At 41.2% G+C, this 17,393-nt stretch overlaps 1 protein-coding gene across 1 annotated transcript; it reads left to right on the plus strand.

Annotated features, from left to right (window-relative positions):
* The first annotated feature begins 587 nt into the window (after nt 1-587).
* On the plus strand, nt 588-6,053 carry LOC144688557 (P2Y purinoceptor 1-like). Its single transcript, XM_078555284.1, has one exon. It carries the CDS (start codon nt 703-705, stop codon nt 1,759-1,761), a length of 1,059 nt encoding a protein of 352 aa, XP_078411410.1. The 5' UTR covers nt 588-702; the 3' UTR covers nt 1,762-6,053.
* Nucleotides 6,054-17,393: the final 11,340 nt, after the last annotated feature.

Genomic DNA, 17,393 nt, shown 5'->3' on the forward strand with positions numbered 1-17,393 from the left:
TTTAAAATTCTGATCCTTGTTTTCAAGTCCCTTCATGGCTTCGCCACACGCCCCCCTGCCCCCCATCTCTGTAATCTCCTCCAGCCCCACAACCCTCTGAGATACCTGCACCCATCTAATTCTTTTACCATTTCATTCGTGATTGTGCCTTAAGCTGCCTAGTCTCTGAACTCTGGAATTCCTTCCCCAAACCTTTCTGTTTTTCTAACTCTCTTTCTTTCTTTGGGACACTCCTTAAAATCTACCCCTTCGACCAAAGGTTTCGCCATCTTCCCAATATGTTGCTCGGTGTCTAATTTCACCTTGTAACACTCATGTGGAGAGCGTCGTGATATCTTATTATGTTAAAGACGCTAAATAAATACAAGTTGTTGTTCTGCCCTTTAAAACCTATCACTTCAAAAAAGATTCATTATTTAAATGCCCTGTAGCAGTTAAGAAGAGACAAATTAACCTGTCATTCACAAGTTGTACATTTTTCTGTAAAAAGATTTACATTGGCTGATCTTAAATTCGAAGGGGTGTGGTTTTGTCACTGAATGCCGAAGCTAACCAGTCACTTATTCTGTTCCTTGCTGTACATTGCGTTATGTGCTGAACTGCAGATTTAATTTCCTTCATTGAGCATTACCTTCAAGCTTCAACGTCGCGGGATTTTCAGATTCAAAGGTCAGTCAGTACCTGTATTCTTGGACAGTCATAATGTCGAAAGTAAGCACTTTGTATGCAGTGTTGTCAACAACTGGTTTCAAACTACTTAACCAAAGTGCAGAATGTGAAATCAACAAGTTATTTCAGCGCAAGTTTATCCCGCCAATATACGTTATTGTGTTTGTGGTGGGTTTCTCCACAAATTGCTCGGTGTTGGTGTCTTTGTGTTTGAAATGGAGGAAATGGACCAGTTTGGACATGTTCGTGTTTAACTTGGGAATGGCTGATCTCCTGTACGTCATCACCTTGCCTTTCCTAGTGGTGTACTATGCCAGTCAAAGCTACTGGAATTTTGGGAAAGTGTTTTGCAAAATAACGAGGCTCGTTTTTCACCTGAACTTGTACGGCAGCATCGGATTCCTCACTTGTATCAGTGTGCAGCGGTACCTGGGGATCGTGCACCCCTTGAAGGTCAAGGGCAGATGGAAACGCCGTCACTCGGTCCTGATCAGTGTCCTGGTCTGGGGGCTGGTTCTAATCCAAACCTCGGTGGATTTATATTTTCCCAAAACGAACGCCAATGGCACAGCATGCTTTGACACTACAATAGATGAGAAATTAACAGACTACCTGTTGTACATTAAGGTTATTTCTGTTAGTGGATTTGTTATTCCTCTCCTCACCATCATAGCATCTTACTGTCAAATCGCTTTCGTTCTCACCAGAAATAACAACCTGGACATTACTTTGAAGGAACGATCCAGGAACCTTGCGATCGTTGTGATGGTTTTATTTTCCATTTGTTTTACACCTTATCATGTTTTGCGATATCTCAATTTAAATTCCAGACTTTTGCAATTGGAAGGTCTCTGTACATGGAATAGAACCATTTACCTGCTCTACCAGATTGCTAGGGGATTATCTAGTTTCAACAGTTGCATTGATCCACTTATTTATCTTGTAGCCAGGGATGACACGATAACTAAAATGAAAGCATTCAAGGAAAAGCTATATGTATCTTTCACTCGGTGTAAAGCAAGTGATTGTACAATTCCTCAAACTATTTTAATCACAGACAAAATTACAACTCACAACGAGACAACCGTGTAAAACCACACAAAAATGGTAACTTCACAGTACAGCTGAATTGAATTAAAGCATTTTGTGAGAATGAATAACACAAAGTAATTTATTTTCATGTTCGGAGCAAAGTAAGCGGCTGGATTTTTTATTCAACTGAGAACATGTCCACACGCCCACAGACTTTCTTTGAGATTTTGCATTTAAATTGAGTCTAATTGGAGAGCCAAGATGACCTCTACATGGGATCAGAGATGTGTGTGTGAAGAGAGCAAGCAACCAATCAGGTCGAAGAATTGTTAATAAGCAGCAGAGACAGAAGCAGGAAGCGCAGTTAAAATATATAATTTAAGGTCAAATCAGATGCAGAAACTGAAATGAAAAGAGGGAAAGAAATATGGGATTAAGAGAAAGCAATGAACGGAAACGCTTTTTAAATTTTCTTTAAAATAGAAGGAATGAGAGTTCATACTTGTAAAAGGTGTTTTTCAGTACCTGTGAGGTTTGGATGTAAAGGATGTAAGAGGTTGTTAGGGCACAGTTGAAAATGTACTTACATTTGAATGAATAACTCTTAATATTTTCTGGTGAGTTTCGTGAACATATGTTAGAATCTTTATATGATTCAATGCATTTAAAACTGAGACTCTTAGCGAGATATTGTTATAGCACAACTTCTGGAGGAACAAGAGACCTAAGATACAAACTGTTGAATTTTCACATTAACAGCATATATTCAGCCCCAGAGTTCAATTTCCACTTTAAAAACAGTGTTGTTAGGCTCTGTGTTATTCCTACAGCAAAATCCATCACTGTGTTTATTTTGGCAATAGTTCTCATATGTACATACAATTACTAGTGAAATCCAAACTCAAAGTACAGCCCAGATCACTGAATCAGTGTGCAGTTTCCAGTTCTTACACTGCCACAGCTATTACCATGGGCCCTGTGAACAAACCAAGTGAATTAGTTCTGATTAGAGGCAGATTTGAAGGTGAAATTTTGCTACGGTTTTATATGGAAGAAGGTCTAGATTGAGGTTGCTTGACTAATTTCAGTGGGAAATGTGAGTGATCAGAATTTTTTTAAAAATCATAATTGTAGCAACTGTGAACCAGTCAAAGCCTCCCACTACCATTAGTCCGACCCTCCATTTACTCCAATGGGTTCCTTTGCCCTTACAAATCAATTTCCCCATGGCCTCACACATTCTTCTTCAGCTCTGTGTCCCTACTGACACCTGTGGTTCTACAGGCACTGAGTACATAGAATAAATAGAATATACAGCACATTACAAGCCATTCAGCTCAACCAGTCTCTGCCACATTTATGCTCCACTCAAGCTTCCTCCCATCCTTTCTCATCCAACCCCATCAACATATCCTTGGCCCTCATATGCTTATCTAGCTTCCACTTAAATACATCTATCTGCCTCAACTAGTCCCTCAGGTAGCAAGTTGTGTTTCTTCCCACTCCCCAGGTAAAGAAGTTTCTACTGAATTCCCTATCTGATTTCTTGGTGACTATCTTGGCTATTAGTTTTGCTCTTCCCGACAAGAGGAAACACTAACTCTGCTTTGTCTATCAAAAGGTTTCATAAGTTTAAAGCCCTCTATTAAGTCACCCGCCAGCCTTTTCTTTTCAAGAGAAAAGTGACCCAGCCTGTTCATCCTTTCCTGATGGATAAGTATAACCTCATACCATCCTTGCAAATTTCTGTTGCACTCTCTCTAGTGCTTTTGTATCATTTTTATAATACAGCAAACAGAACTGTATACAGTACTTCAAGTGAGGTCTAACCTCAATGCAAATATTTAGCATAACTTCTCTATTTTTAAATTGTATTCCTCAAGAAGTAAACCTTAGTGCTTTGATTACTTTTTCATGGCCTTATTAATCTTGAAAGATTTTTGTATTCATACTTCCATATTCCTTTGCTCCTTTACCCCATTTAGATTTGTATTTTCCATGTAATATTTGGTCTCCTTATTTGCCTTACCAAAATGTAATACGGCACACTTACCCATGCCGACACACTGTTCATTCCCCTTCCTTCTCCTTTTGCCATTTGTGGCTATTCTTTCAGCCACTATAATCCTGCCTCTGAAATTCCCTCCTAAAGTTTCTTCTCCTCATCTCTTCCCTCCCTGTTTTCAAAAGCCAACTAAAGGTATTATTTTCAACTGTTCTTTCAGGCCTTCCCCCTAATTCCATTCAACCCTGTTTTCTCTTCCATTTAACATCTCTTTCATTCTCAAATCTGTAAGACAATGTGGGACTCTTTCTGGCATTAGGAGCATTGTGTTAATGTGAGTTGTTATGGTGGATTGTACACCAATTACTTACCTCCCTGCAGTACTGGACCAACCTCTTTATTGACACACCGATGATGTACATTTACACATGGGGAACAATGCGATATGGAAAATTATATATTCTTGGAACACTCAGGTCGGATAAAGTGAGTCTTCTAACGCCACTGCCCTGTGTAGTTTATCCTCACTTACTATCTATTAGGACTGAAGTTGAACACACAACTCTATCCACATTGAATGAAACTTTGAAACCAATGTTTCCATCAGTACCTACGAAATTAGCAACTTGCATTGACATAGTGGTGGATGTGATTCAGAACATAGGGCTTAGGAGGTAAATCCATTCATATGTTCTTTACAGGTATAGAAAAAACAAATGCTGTGCAAGATTTCTTCATGACAGATCTTCCCCTGCTACCACAAATGTTAAAATTAACTTTTCTCTCTATTTTTCCTTACATCACCCATTGTTTCTGTACCAAGTGAGTAGGCACATGACCTATTTTTCTTCCATATTGTGATTTCCAAACAAAAATGCAGGATAATGGCAGTAGTTGATACACCCTACCTTTCAATGAGAAGTGCCTGGATGTCTTTTTGGATTAGCCAACTGAAGATACAAACTTTCATTGTTTTCCTCAGTCATTTAAATACTACCCTAATGTGTTTTATTATGCATTTCTATGTCAATATTCCACATATCTGTAATAATATAAAAGAAAATTAATACTGAAGCACATGGTAATAGCATTTGTACATACTAAGATCATGTAGCTCCAATACATTATAAAATTTGCATTTAGGATACACATTTAAATGTAACCACAGAAATTCAAAACTTATGATTTTTTTTGCCACAAAGGGACATACTATATTAAGGAAAATTTAAGGGTTAATAATTATCATTCTATCATTATTTTTGTAACCTTAAATGCCACTTTAATGGCTCAGGTTTAATGGTGGGTAGGTTTAATGCTGAGCCTATCATCATTATTATGGATTATTCTGTCCAGAAACTCATCCACAAGCTTCATTACACCAGTATCCTGTTGAAAGTTTCAACACTAAGATACATGAAAGGCATGAAGTTGAGGTACTTACCCATCAGAAATACAGTAAACACACCAAAAAAGTTAGGGCTTGCCCATTTAAGTGTAACTGATAATGCTGTGATAATTCATAATTGCCAAACAACCTCTCTGCCACTGGAAATAAATTTTTAGAAATATGGAGCCACACACCTTTGGATTTTAATTAGGTTAAAGTTTTTAATTTTTTTTTAAAACTTTTTATTTTGGCTTGTTTCGGCTCTCTCTAAATTCCATCTTTCTTTCCCTTACTTTTGCTTTCCACGTGTGATTTTACTTTAAATTAATTATTTTAGCTTCCAATTTCTGATTTTGCCTCAACATGCCACAGTAAGACTTCTTCAATCTGACTGGTTGAGGAGTCACACCATTGCTGGTCCTGTACACACAGGTCTCAGATCTCCTATAGAGGGTTCCAAAGATGTCAAATTGGACTCAAAACATTAATTCGGTTTCTCTCTCCACAGATGCAGTCAGACCTGCTGAGCTTTTCCAGCGCTTTGTTTTTATTACTCCTAAGGAGGGTGCCGTGCTGTCTCAGATTACCAATTACCCTAAAGCCTATGAAAAGTTTGTGCATAGCTGTAAGCATTATGAACAGTGAGCCATTTGTTTGCCGTTAGCTGCAATTTCCAGGTCAATATATCTATCCTGTCTGCAGCAATGAATGTCACGTTGTTGCCCAGAGTGCTGCTTAATCATGAAACAAGGTTTATTTAAACAAAGCTTATTGTTATGCTATTGCATCTTGTAAATAATTCTCCATTTTGCAGATACAGCTGCTCAGTTTGTGTCATGCCCTTGCCATCACATTACTATACAAGTTGTTCAATCCACTGCTCAGTTGTTGTTGCATTTATATTTTTATGTGTTCTTGCTATTTTTATTGTTATTCTATTAATGTTGATCCTATAAATAAAAAGTACAAAAATGGTAAACCTGGAAACATTGTTTGTGAGATGTGAACATAGCTGGATAGGCCAGCAATTATTGCCCATCCCTAATTGTCCTTAAGAAGGTGGTGGTGTGCTGCTTTCTTAAACCGCTGCAGTCCATCTGCTGGAGGTACAGCCATGGTGCTGTTAGAGAGGGAGATCCAGGATTTGACCCAACAACAGTGAACAAACAGTGATATAGTTCAAAGTCAGGCTTGGCGGGGAACTTGAGAGTTGTGGCGTTCCCATGCGTCTGCTGCTCTTATCCCTCTAGGTGGTAGAGATCATGGGTTGTAAGGTGCTGACAAAGGAGGGTTGGTGAGTTGCTGCAGTGCATCTTGTAGGTAGTACACATTGGTGCTGCTATGTGCCAGTGGTGGAGGGAGTGAATGTTTAAGTTGGTGTATGGTGTGCCGATCATATAGGCTCCATTGGCCAGCGTGGTGACAAGCTTCCTGGATGCTGTTGGAACTGCATTCATCCAGGTAAGTGGAGACTATTTCATCAGATTCCTAGCTTGTGCCTTGTGGACGGTGGACAAAATTTGGGGAGTCAAGAGATGAGTTACCCACTGCAGAATTCCCAGCCTCTGCCCTGCTCTTGTAGCCACAGTATTTATATGGCTAGCCTATTTCAATTTCTGATTAACAGTGACACCCTGGATGTTGATGATGTGGGATTCAGTGATGGCAATGCCATTGTCAAGGGAAGATTCTCTCTTGTTAGAAATGGTCATTGCCTGGCACTTGAGTGGTGTGAATATGCTTACTGCTTATCAGCCCAAGCCTAAATGTTGTTCAGGTCTTGCAGCACGCAGGCATGAGCTGCTTCAGTATCTGAGGGGTTGCGAATGGTACTGAGCACAATAATCATTGGCAAACATCCCCACTTCTGACCTTATGTTAGAGGGAAGGTCATTGATGAAGCAGCTGAGGATAGCTGAGCTTAGTTAACTATCCTGGTGAACTCCTGCCGCGATATCCTGGAGCTGAGATGATTGGCCTCCGGCGATCACAATCATGTTCATTATGCTATCTATAACTCCAACCACTGAAGAGATTTCCCTCTGATTTCAATTTTATTAAGGCCCCTTGATGCCACACTCAGCCAAATGGTGTCTTGATGTCAAAGGAGTCGCTTTCTCTTCACCTCACATCCAGTGGCAGTGACCTGGAAATTGCTGGCTGCAGGGTAATGAAAGTGTAGACAACAAATGATGTCAAAAGGAAATTGGATAGGCACTTGAGGGAAATAAACTTGCTGGTCTACAGGGATAGGGCAGGGGAATGGGACTGACTGGGTTGCTCTACAGAGAGCGGGCCTGCACTTGATAGGCCGAATGGCCTCCTATGCCATAATGACTCCATGACCTCTGAAATTCAGTTCTTTGGTCTATGATTGGACCAAGGCTATAATGAGGCCAGGAGCCAAGTGCCCTGGTGGAACCCAGACTGAGCATTGGTGAGCAGGCTATTGGTGAGAAGATGCCACTTGATAGCATGCCAACGTCCATCACTTTGAATTGGAAGCTTTGGAAGTATTAGCACAGCAGTTGCAGAATTTTAGTTTTCTGGCCTGCAGCATAGGTGCAGCAGCAATTATTGGGTCTGTTAACAAATGCGAAACAGCAAGAAACTCAGGGCACAAACAATACAGAAGTCTCAAGATTCACACTGAGATTATTCAAGGTGGCAATACTACTGCAATCTGAGGCTTGAGCATGATGCAAGAGCTGTGACTGAAAAGGTTCAAGTTTATCGTATAATCTATGTCTGAAGTGCACCATCTGACACAAGAAGACTTAACAGAGACCGTTAACCAGCATTTTCACCAAAACTCAGCAGTTCCTTCAACATTTATGTGACAAGTTCCTGTGCAAAATATTGGATTTATTCAGAGTTTCTCCTGTTTACACTCAATTTTAAATAACTATCATCCCTTAGATATATATATATGAGCGTACAGTGAGCTGACCATGTCTGATAACACAAAGTCAACTCATTTAAAAAATTTGTGGCCAGGACTTTGAGCATCAATAATCTGTGTAGGACTGCTGGCTGCCTAAGAAGCACTGGCTGCTTTTCCTGGGGAAAGGGGTGTTAAAGAAGGAGAAGAAGAAAATTTGGGGTAGGAGAGATTCGGGGTAGGAAATTTGGGAAACAGACAGCACCATAAAAATTGTATTTTTTTTTCAATAAGAACTCTTCAATACCTAGTACACTGTGACTCGATCACTTCTTGAACAAGTCAGCTTCCAAACACTCTGTTGTGCTCGCTTTTTATGGACGAGGCAGGTTGTGGGCAGAGCTACGCCTGACCTCCCAAAATTGTCAGTGCTAATGTTTTACGTCGGCCCAGGTTTTGTGATCAGTGGTGAAGCAATGCCATCATTTCTTGTTGCAGCAAGGTCCAGCATCAATGGCATCAGCGAGGTCTAGCAGCGTGGCATATTCCCAGTGAAGCCATGTCCCCTAGAGATGTCGTGAACTGAAAATACACCCCTTGAGTTAAGTCTTCAGCGCAATGGCAGGTGAGTGTTATTATTGGGCCAAATATTCCAAAGAATAGCAGTCACCATCGGATTGCCACTCCACTCCTACTTACTTACCTTGCACAGGAGCTCCTTTCTCGTCTGGACTTCTGAAGTGGGCCTCTTTAGAAATGTGGAGTGTACCTGGAGTCCTTCCTTCGCAGTGTAGGAGAGTCAGAGAAAGCCAAGCCATGCCCCCTTTTGATGGCACTGGCTGCCATATTCCGGTACGTTTAAACGTCCCAAAGCCACTTTGACAAGCTAGAGAGAGAACATAAGTGTGTGTAAGTGGGTGAGGGGTTAGGGTGGCAGGTAAATGGGTGAAGAGGTAGGATTGGGTGGAGAATGGGGTGTTGGGGATGGGAGGATTTTTGGGCAGGTACCTGGGCGATGGGGTAGTTGGATGGTCGGGGTGGTTCAGTCGGGTGGTCAGGATGGAGGTGGGGGTACTCAGGTGGTCGGTGTCATGTTTTTATAATGATATAAAAGCCCCAATCACTCATAAGGGATTGGGTAAACATGTTGTGGGTTAATTTATTTAGACTAGACACATGCATATACATGGATAGAAAGCTTGAAGACATTAGCAGCAGGGCTGTTTCTGCTTTGCTCTCCTCACAGGCCAAAGTGAAGCTGAGGTGGGATCACATGACACATTTCCCTTCTAATGATGGCATGTTCTTATCCCTTAAAGGCATATTACAACATCCTGCTTTCTTTGGAAAGATAATTTCCCCCTTCCAAAGAAGTATAACTATTTGCAATACATGTTCGTGTTTAATTAGCTTTTACGTAAGTATATAGAATGGATGAATCTATGAGTCTGTAAAGCGTAGAAGTAATCTGTTGGTACACTCAGATCTTGTGATGGTAACCTTGGCCGGGATTTTCTGCCTCCGTCGTGGGCGGGACCCGTTGCGGGCGAGGCGGTGCCCCAGCCTGAAGTCCATTGACTTGCAGCGGGACCGGAAGATCCCGGCAGCAGGAAGGTGCGGAAAATCCCGCCCCTTGTCTGGAGGTTTCTTTAATTGTTCACAGTTATCTGTGGGCTTGTCATTCTTGGATGTTGTTCCTGATTGCATTTTGGATCTTGTCCTAGGTGCAATAGGACTGAGCAGTGGTTGAGGAGCTAGAATGGATCTGATTGGTCCTTGGTTACGCCTCGCCATTGCACCTTTGTGTGTAATGACCTCATAGGACCTTGGTTCTGAAAAAATCTGTGTCACCTCAGCTGGTTGCCACACTCCTTCTTTGGGATCCTGGATGCAAACTTGTTATCCCAAATGTAAACTTGAAAATTTGGTACCAATGACATAGGTAGAACTAGGAAAGAGGTTCTGCAAAGTCAGTATGAGGAGCTAGGTACCAAATTAAGAAGCAGAACCTCAAAGGTAATAATCTCTGGATTATTACCTGAGCCACGTGCAAATTGGCATAGGGCAAATAAGATTAGAGAGATGAATGCGTGGCTCAAAGGATGGTGTGGGAGAAGCAAGTTCCGGTTTGTGGGGCACTGGCGTCAATACTGGGGAAAGTGGGAGCTGTACTGATGGGACTGTTCACATCTGAACTGTGCTGGGACGAGTGTCCTCGCAAATCGCATAATTATGGAAGTAGAGAGGCCTTTCAACTAAACAAGAGGGTGAGGGATCAAGTTTGGGTAGTGGTAGCAATTCAGGGTGTAGAGTCAAGACAGGAGTGCAAAATAGTAATATGAGAAATGAGGGTCAGGGAATGGCAGGAAAGGACAGAGAGAAAAAGCCTAAGAATACATCAACAGTCAAATCTAAATGTTACAAAGGTAACAAAAAGTCAAAACTGAAGGCTCTCTATCTGAATGCACGTAGCATTCATAACAAAGTGAATGAATTGATCGCCCACGTTGATGTAAATAAATATGATCTGATAGCAATTACGGAGATGTGGCTGCAGGACGACAAACATTGGGTCCTGAACATTGAGGGGTACATGACATTCAATAAGAATAGGAAGCTTGGTAAAGGCGGAGGGGTCGCACTGTTAATCAAAGAGGGCATTTGTGCAATAGTAAGAGATGGCCTTGCTTCAGGAGATCAGGATGTAGAATGAAGGTTGGAGATGAGGGATAGTACGGGGAAAAAGTCATTAGTGGGAGTGGTCTACAGACCCCCTAACAGTAGCCACAGTGTAGGACAAAGTATTCAAGAGAAAATGTTGTGTGCTTGTGATAAAGGGACGGCAATAATCATGGGTGATTTTAATCTACACGTAAACTGGAAAAATCAGAATGGCAGTAGTAGCCTCGATGAGGTGTTCTTAGAATGCGTTCAAGATAGTTTCTTAGAGCAGCCTGTTCTGGAACCAACCAGAGAGCAGATTATATTAGACTTGGTATTGTGTAATTTGACAGGATTAATGAATGACCTCAGAGTAAAAGCACCCCTAGGTAGCAGTGACCACAATATGATTGAATTTTACATCCAGTTTGAAAGGGAGAAGAGTGAGTCCAAGACTAGTATCTTAAATTTAAATTAGGGCAAATATGTGGGGATGAAAGCTGAGCTAGCTGAAGTGAACTGGGAAACTGTGCTAGAGGATAGATCAATAGAGGAGCAGTGGCAGACATTTAAGGGGATATTTCAGAGTATTCAGAATAAGTACATTTCTACTATAAATAAAAATTCTAAGGGCAGGAACCAACATCTGTGGTTTACTAAAGAAGTTAAGGAAAACATCAAACTTAAGGAAAAAGCATACAACTCCACAAAGATGAGTGGCAGGACAGATGATTGGACAGAATATAAAGAATGGCAGAGAATGACTAAAAGGTTAATCAGGAGAAAGAAATTAGAGTATGAGAGGAAGCTAGCTAGAAATGTAAAAACGGATAGCAAGAGTTTCTACAAGTGTTTAAAAAGGAAAAGAGTAAGTAAAGCGAGTGTTGGTCCTCTGGAGAGTGTCAGTGGGGAATTAATAGTGTATAATAAGGAAATGGTGGAAGAGATGAACAAATATTTTGCTTCTGTGTTCACTATAGAGGTTTCAAAAAAATTCCAGCAATAGCTGCAAATCAGGAGGTGAACAGGAGAAAGGAACTTGATAAAATTGAAATCACTAGGGAAACAGTACTGAGCAAATTGATGGAGCTGCAGGCTGGCAAGTCTCTGGGGCCCGATGGTTTACATCCTAGGGTGTTAAAAGAGGTGGCTAATGAGGTAGTTAATTTTCCAAAATGTTCTAGATTCTGCAAAGGTTCCATCAGATTGGAAAGTAGCAAATATAACCCCTCTATTCAAGAAAGGAGGGAGGCAGAAAACAGGAAACTATAGGCCAGTTAGCTTGACGTCTGTCGTGGGGAAGTTATTAGAATCGATCATTAAGGAGGCTATAGCTGGGCACTTAGAAGAACTCAAAGCAATCAGGAAGAGTCAGCATGGTTTTGTGAAAGGAAAATCATGTTTAACTAATTTATTAGAGTCTTTTGAAGGAGTAACACACACAGTGGATAAAGAGGAGCCTGTAGGCGTACTATACTTGGATTTCCAGAAGGCATTTGATAAAGTGCCACATCAAAGATTATTATGGAAAATAAAAGTGCATGGTGTAGGGGGTAACATATTAGCATGGATAGAAGATTGGCTAGCTGGCAGAAAGCAAAGAGTATGCATAAATGGGTCTTTTTCAGATTGGCAGGATGTGATGAGTGGAGTCCCACAGGGGTCTGTACTGGGGCCTCAACTTTTTACAATTTACATCAGTGACTTAGATGAGGGGAATGAAGACATGGTAGCTAAATTTCCAGATGGCACAAAGATAGGTCAGAAAGTACGTTGTGAAGAGGATATGAGGAGGTTGCAGATGGATATAGTTAGGTTGAATGAATGGGAAAAGATCTGGCAAATGGAGTTTAATGTGGGAAAATGTGAAGTTGTTCAATTTGGCAGGAAGAACAAAAAAGCAGAGTATTACTTAAATGGAGAGTGGCTGCATAATTCTTAAGTGCAGGGGGATCTGGGTGTTCTCGTACATGAGTCACAAAAAGTTGGTATGCAGTTACAGCAAGTAATTAAGAAGGCCAATGGAATGCTATCCTTTATTATAAGAGGGATTAAACATAAAAGTAAGGATGTTATGCTTCAGTTATACAGGGCATTGGGGAGACCGCACCTCGAATACTGTGTGTGTAGTTTGGTCTCCTTATTTAAGGAAGGATGTAAATGCATTGGAGGTGTTTTAAAGGAGGTTTACTAGATTGATTGCTGGAATGTGTGGGTTGTCTTATGAGGAAAGGTTAGACAGACTGGGCTTGTTTCCACTGGAGTTTAGAAGACTGAGTGATGATTTGATTGAAGTATACAAGATCCTGAATGGCCTTGACAAGGTGGTCGCCAAAAGGATGTTTCCTCTTGTGGGTGAGTCCAGAACCAGGGGGCACTGTTTTAAAATTAGGGGTCGTCCTTTTAGAACAGAGATGAGGAGAATTTTTTTCTCTCAGAGGGTTGTGCAACTATGGAACTCTCTGCCTCTGAAGGTGGTGGAGGCAGGGTCATTGAATATTTTTAAGGCAGAGGTAGATAGATTCTTGTTAGGCAAGGGAATCAAAGGTTATTGGGGTTAGATGAGAATGTGGAAATTGAAACACAAGAACATTAGCCATGATCTTATTGAATGGCAGAGCAGGCTCGAATGGTCTACTCTGAATTCTACTCCGAATGGTCTACTATTTCTTATGTTCTTATGTTCTTAAATTCTGTAACTGCATTTTTATCGTACATGTTAGTCATGTTCTCTTGTAGTTTTAAAAGTTGCTCTCTGGTTTCTGTGAGTAGAATGGGTAACAGTAAATAGATTGATATGCACTGTCTGCCAAACATGAGCTCTGTTGGTTATAGAATAGTTGTACTTAAAGTCGCTTTCAGATGTAACATTACAATATGTAGATCTTGCTTGGTCTGTCCACATTTGAGATCTAGGGATTTCACCGTGCGAACCATTCATTCAGCTAGGCCATTAAATCTAGGATAATGAGGAGAAGAAGTAGTATGATTGATATACCACTTCTAACACATATCCTGAAAAGGCTTACTAATAAATTGCCAACCGTTATCCATAATGATCTCTCTAGGCACACCAAATAAATTGAAAATAGCACTTAGAGTGTGACAAAAACAAAATTACCTGGAAAAACTCAGTAGGTCTGGCAGCATCGGCGGAGAAGAAAAACTCTTAACTTAACTCTTTTCTTCTCCGTCGATGCTGCCAGACCTGCTGAGTTTTTCCAGGTAATTTTGTTTTTGTTTTGGATTTCCAGCATCCGCAGTAGTTTTTTAGTTTTTTGTTTTTAACTTAGAGTGTGACGATGGTTGTTCTTGACGTATCGTGCAACTGTCGAATAATGGGATACTTGGTAAAGTGTCAATGATGATGAAGTCAGTGTCATGGACATGAAAGAGATCGGATATGATTTGAGGCCAAAGATGTGTAGGAACTTCATGTGGAATCAGTGGTTCTTTGTGCTGACTTGGCATATGCTCTTGATATGCCTCACACTTCTTAATGATGACTTCAATGTTATTGTTCATCCCCAGCCAACAGACTGCCTCTCGTGCGAGTCTTCTTGTCTGATATATGCCCATATGTTGGTGATGAAGTTGTTGAAGAATACCAGGTCGCAAAGATTCTGGTATGATGACCTGACTGCCTCTAAAAATGGCTCCCAGGGAGATGCCTGGCTCATCCTGATAAAGTCAAAACGGCCTCATGTGTTTGTGGACATGCTGAATTGAATCAGGTCATGCTTCGATGATGGATATCCACTGTTTCTGTAACGTGGAATCTTTTGCCATTTCTTCTTGGAGCTGCTGATGAAGCCCTCTATGGATTCCGTAGGCTGTTGTCAAAATGACATGGATGCTAGTCAATGAATGCATAAGTTTATCCTGATTCTGAGCCGGCCTTCCAATGTAGTCCATATCTTTTGGGAATCCTTTAGCTCTTTTGCTGTTAATCCTGACATGTTCAGTCTGTGTAGACCTTCATTCCCAATTGTTAGGCGATTTTTTATGGATTGCTTGTCTGGTTCAGACAAACCTGAATCAAGAAAACATAATAGGTATATAAACAATATATATATATATCTATACACTTTATGTTTACATTGCTACTTCAATGTTCAAATATTTACTTATATATAATCCTTCAGCAGAACTGTGTAATTATAGCATTTGGTAGCTTGGAGAGATCATACAGAGCATCACCCAGCAAGAATTAGCTGGACATTGATTGAAAGAACAAACATGACAACATATTGTTCCTTATGGTGAGAATAATTCCACTCCAGGTCAGAAAACAGCCTAACTTTGACATATTTTGTTGTTATTTCATTGTCACTAGGCCAAAATCCTGGAACTCCCTATCGAACAGCATTACCTCGGGGCTTTAGCAGCTTGAGAAAAGGGCCCATCACAACTTTTTATGGCATCTAGCAATGGGTAATAAACTTGCCAGCAATGCCCACATTCCAAAAACAAATTTAAACAAATACTGCTGAGTTGTCTTTCTCATCTCAAATATGCAACATGCTTAGAACACTGGGAGGAGTGCCCTGCAGTCAGCATCACAGTGAAGCAGTCTGGGAAGAGTGTCCTGCAGTCAGCATCACGGTGAAGCAATCTGGGAAGTGTCCTGTAGTCAGCATCGTGGTGAAGCAGTCTGGGAAGAGTGTCCTGCAGTCAGCATCGCAGTGAAGCAGTCTGGGAAGAGTGTCCTGCAGTCAGTTCTTGTTGAAAATAACAAGAGTGACATCACAAGACAGCACACGACAGCGGCGGAGAGATCAGAACCAGCGTGAGTGCAGGGAAGCTTCAAAGAGTGACATCAGCACAAAGGTGAGAGCTGATTGGTGAGTAGTGGGTAAGTGTTTTTCTCCAGTTTTTCTCCCATTTAAAATAGATTAAGCTAAGGAAAGATAAGAGTTCTTAATTAAAGTACATAAATAATTTAACTTTTTTTACTGTATTTAAGCTAGTACATAGAAGGTCCTACAAGGTCCTGGACTTAATTTTAGGGAATGAATCCGGGCAAGTGGTAGAGAATCAGTGGGACAGCATTTTGCAGATAGTGATCATAACTCCATTAGATTCAAGGCTGTTATGGAAAAGGACAAGGATGGGTCAGAATTCAGAGTTCTAAATTGAGAGAAGGCCAATTTTAATACGACCAGATATGATTTGGCCAGTGTGGACTGGGAGCAGCTACTTTTAGGTAAATCTGCGTCAGAGCAGTGGGACTCATTCAAGAAGAAAATAGGGAGAGTACACGGCCAACGTATTCCAGTAAAGACAAAGAGTGGGACCAACAAATCCAGGGAACCCTGGATTTCGAGGGATATACAGGATTGGATAAAGAGAAAAAGGGAGGCTTATGGCAGATACCGAGGGCTCAAAACAGCGGAAGCTCTAAAGGAGTATAGAATGTGTAAGAGGGGGCTTAAAAAGGAAATTAGGAGAGCAAAAAGAGGGAATGAAAAAACATTGGCAGGTAAAATAAAGGAAAATCCGAAGTTATTTTACAAGTACATTAAGAGTAAGAGGATAACTAGGGAAAGAGTAGGGCCCATTAAGAACCATAATGGTAATTTGTGTGTGGAGCCGGAAGACGTTAATGAATACTTTGTGTCGGTGTTCACAAGTGAGAGGGACGATGTGGGTATGAAAATCAGGCAGAAGGACTGTAATACAATTAATAAGTTAGCATAGAAAGGGAGGAGGTTCTAAGTGGTCTGGCAGGCTTAAAAGTAGATAAATCTCTAGGCCCGGATGAAATGTATCTCAGGTTGTTGAGTGAGGCAAGGGAGGAGATAGCAGGGGTGCTGGCAATAATTTTCAATACCTCTCTGGCCACAGGAGAGGTGCCAGAGGACTGGAGGACAGCCAATGTGGTACCTTTATTCAAGAAGGGAGCAAGGGATAAACCAGGGACCTACAGGCCAGTAAGTCTAACCTCAGTGGTGGGGAAACTATTGGAAGCAATTCTGAGGGACAGAATTAATCTACACTTAGAGAGGCAGGGATTAATCAAGGACAGTCAGCATGGTTTTGTTAAGGGAAATTTTTCAAAGAGGTGACCAAGTGTGTAGATGAGGGCAAAGCATTTGACATAGTCTACTTGGACTTCAGCAAGGCTTTTGATAAGGTCCCACATGGGAGACTGATAACGAAGCCCATGGGATCCAAAGCAATTTGGCAAATTGGATCCAGAATTGGTTGAGTGGCAGGAAGCAGAGGGTGATGTTCGAGGAGTGTTTTTGTGACTAGATGCCTATGTCCAGTGGGGTTCCACAGGGATCAGTGTTGGGTCCCTTGCTGTTTGTGGTATATATAAACGATTTAGACTTGAATGTAGGAGGGTTGTCAGTAAGTTCGCGGATGACACGAAAATTGGTGGGGTGGTAAATAGTGAAGAGGATAGCCTTAGATTACAGGAGGATATAGACGGGCTGGTCAGGTGGGCTGATCAGTGGCAAATAGGATTTAATCCGGCTCAGTGTGAGGTGATGCACTTGGGCAGGACAAATAAAGCACAGGAATACACGATGAATGGTAGGACCCTGGGAAGTACAGAGGATCTGAGGAATTTTGGTGTGCATGTTCACCGGTCCCTTAAGGTAGTGGGACAGGTAGATAAGGTGGTTAAGAAGGCATATGGGATACTTGCCTTTATTAGCCAGGGCATAGAATATAAGAGCAGGGAGGTTATGCTGGAACTGTATAAACACTGGTTAGGCCACAGCTAGAGTATTGTGTGCAGTTCTGGA

The sequence above is a fragment of the Cetorhinus maximus genome, chromosome 13 (assembly GCF_964194155.1).
Source record: "Cetorhinus maximus chromosome 13, sCetMax3.hap1.1, whole genome shotgun sequence".
Lineage (NCBI taxonomy): Eukaryota > Metazoa > Chordata > Chondrichthyes > Lamniformes > Cetorhinidae > Cetorhinus > Cetorhinus maximus.

Bases quoted from the DNA above. Each gene is read 5' to 3' on its own strand.
- LOC144688557 (XM_078555284.1), top strand. From the start codon at position 703: ATGTCGAAAGTAAGCACTTTGTATGCAGTGTTGTCAACAACTGGTTTC.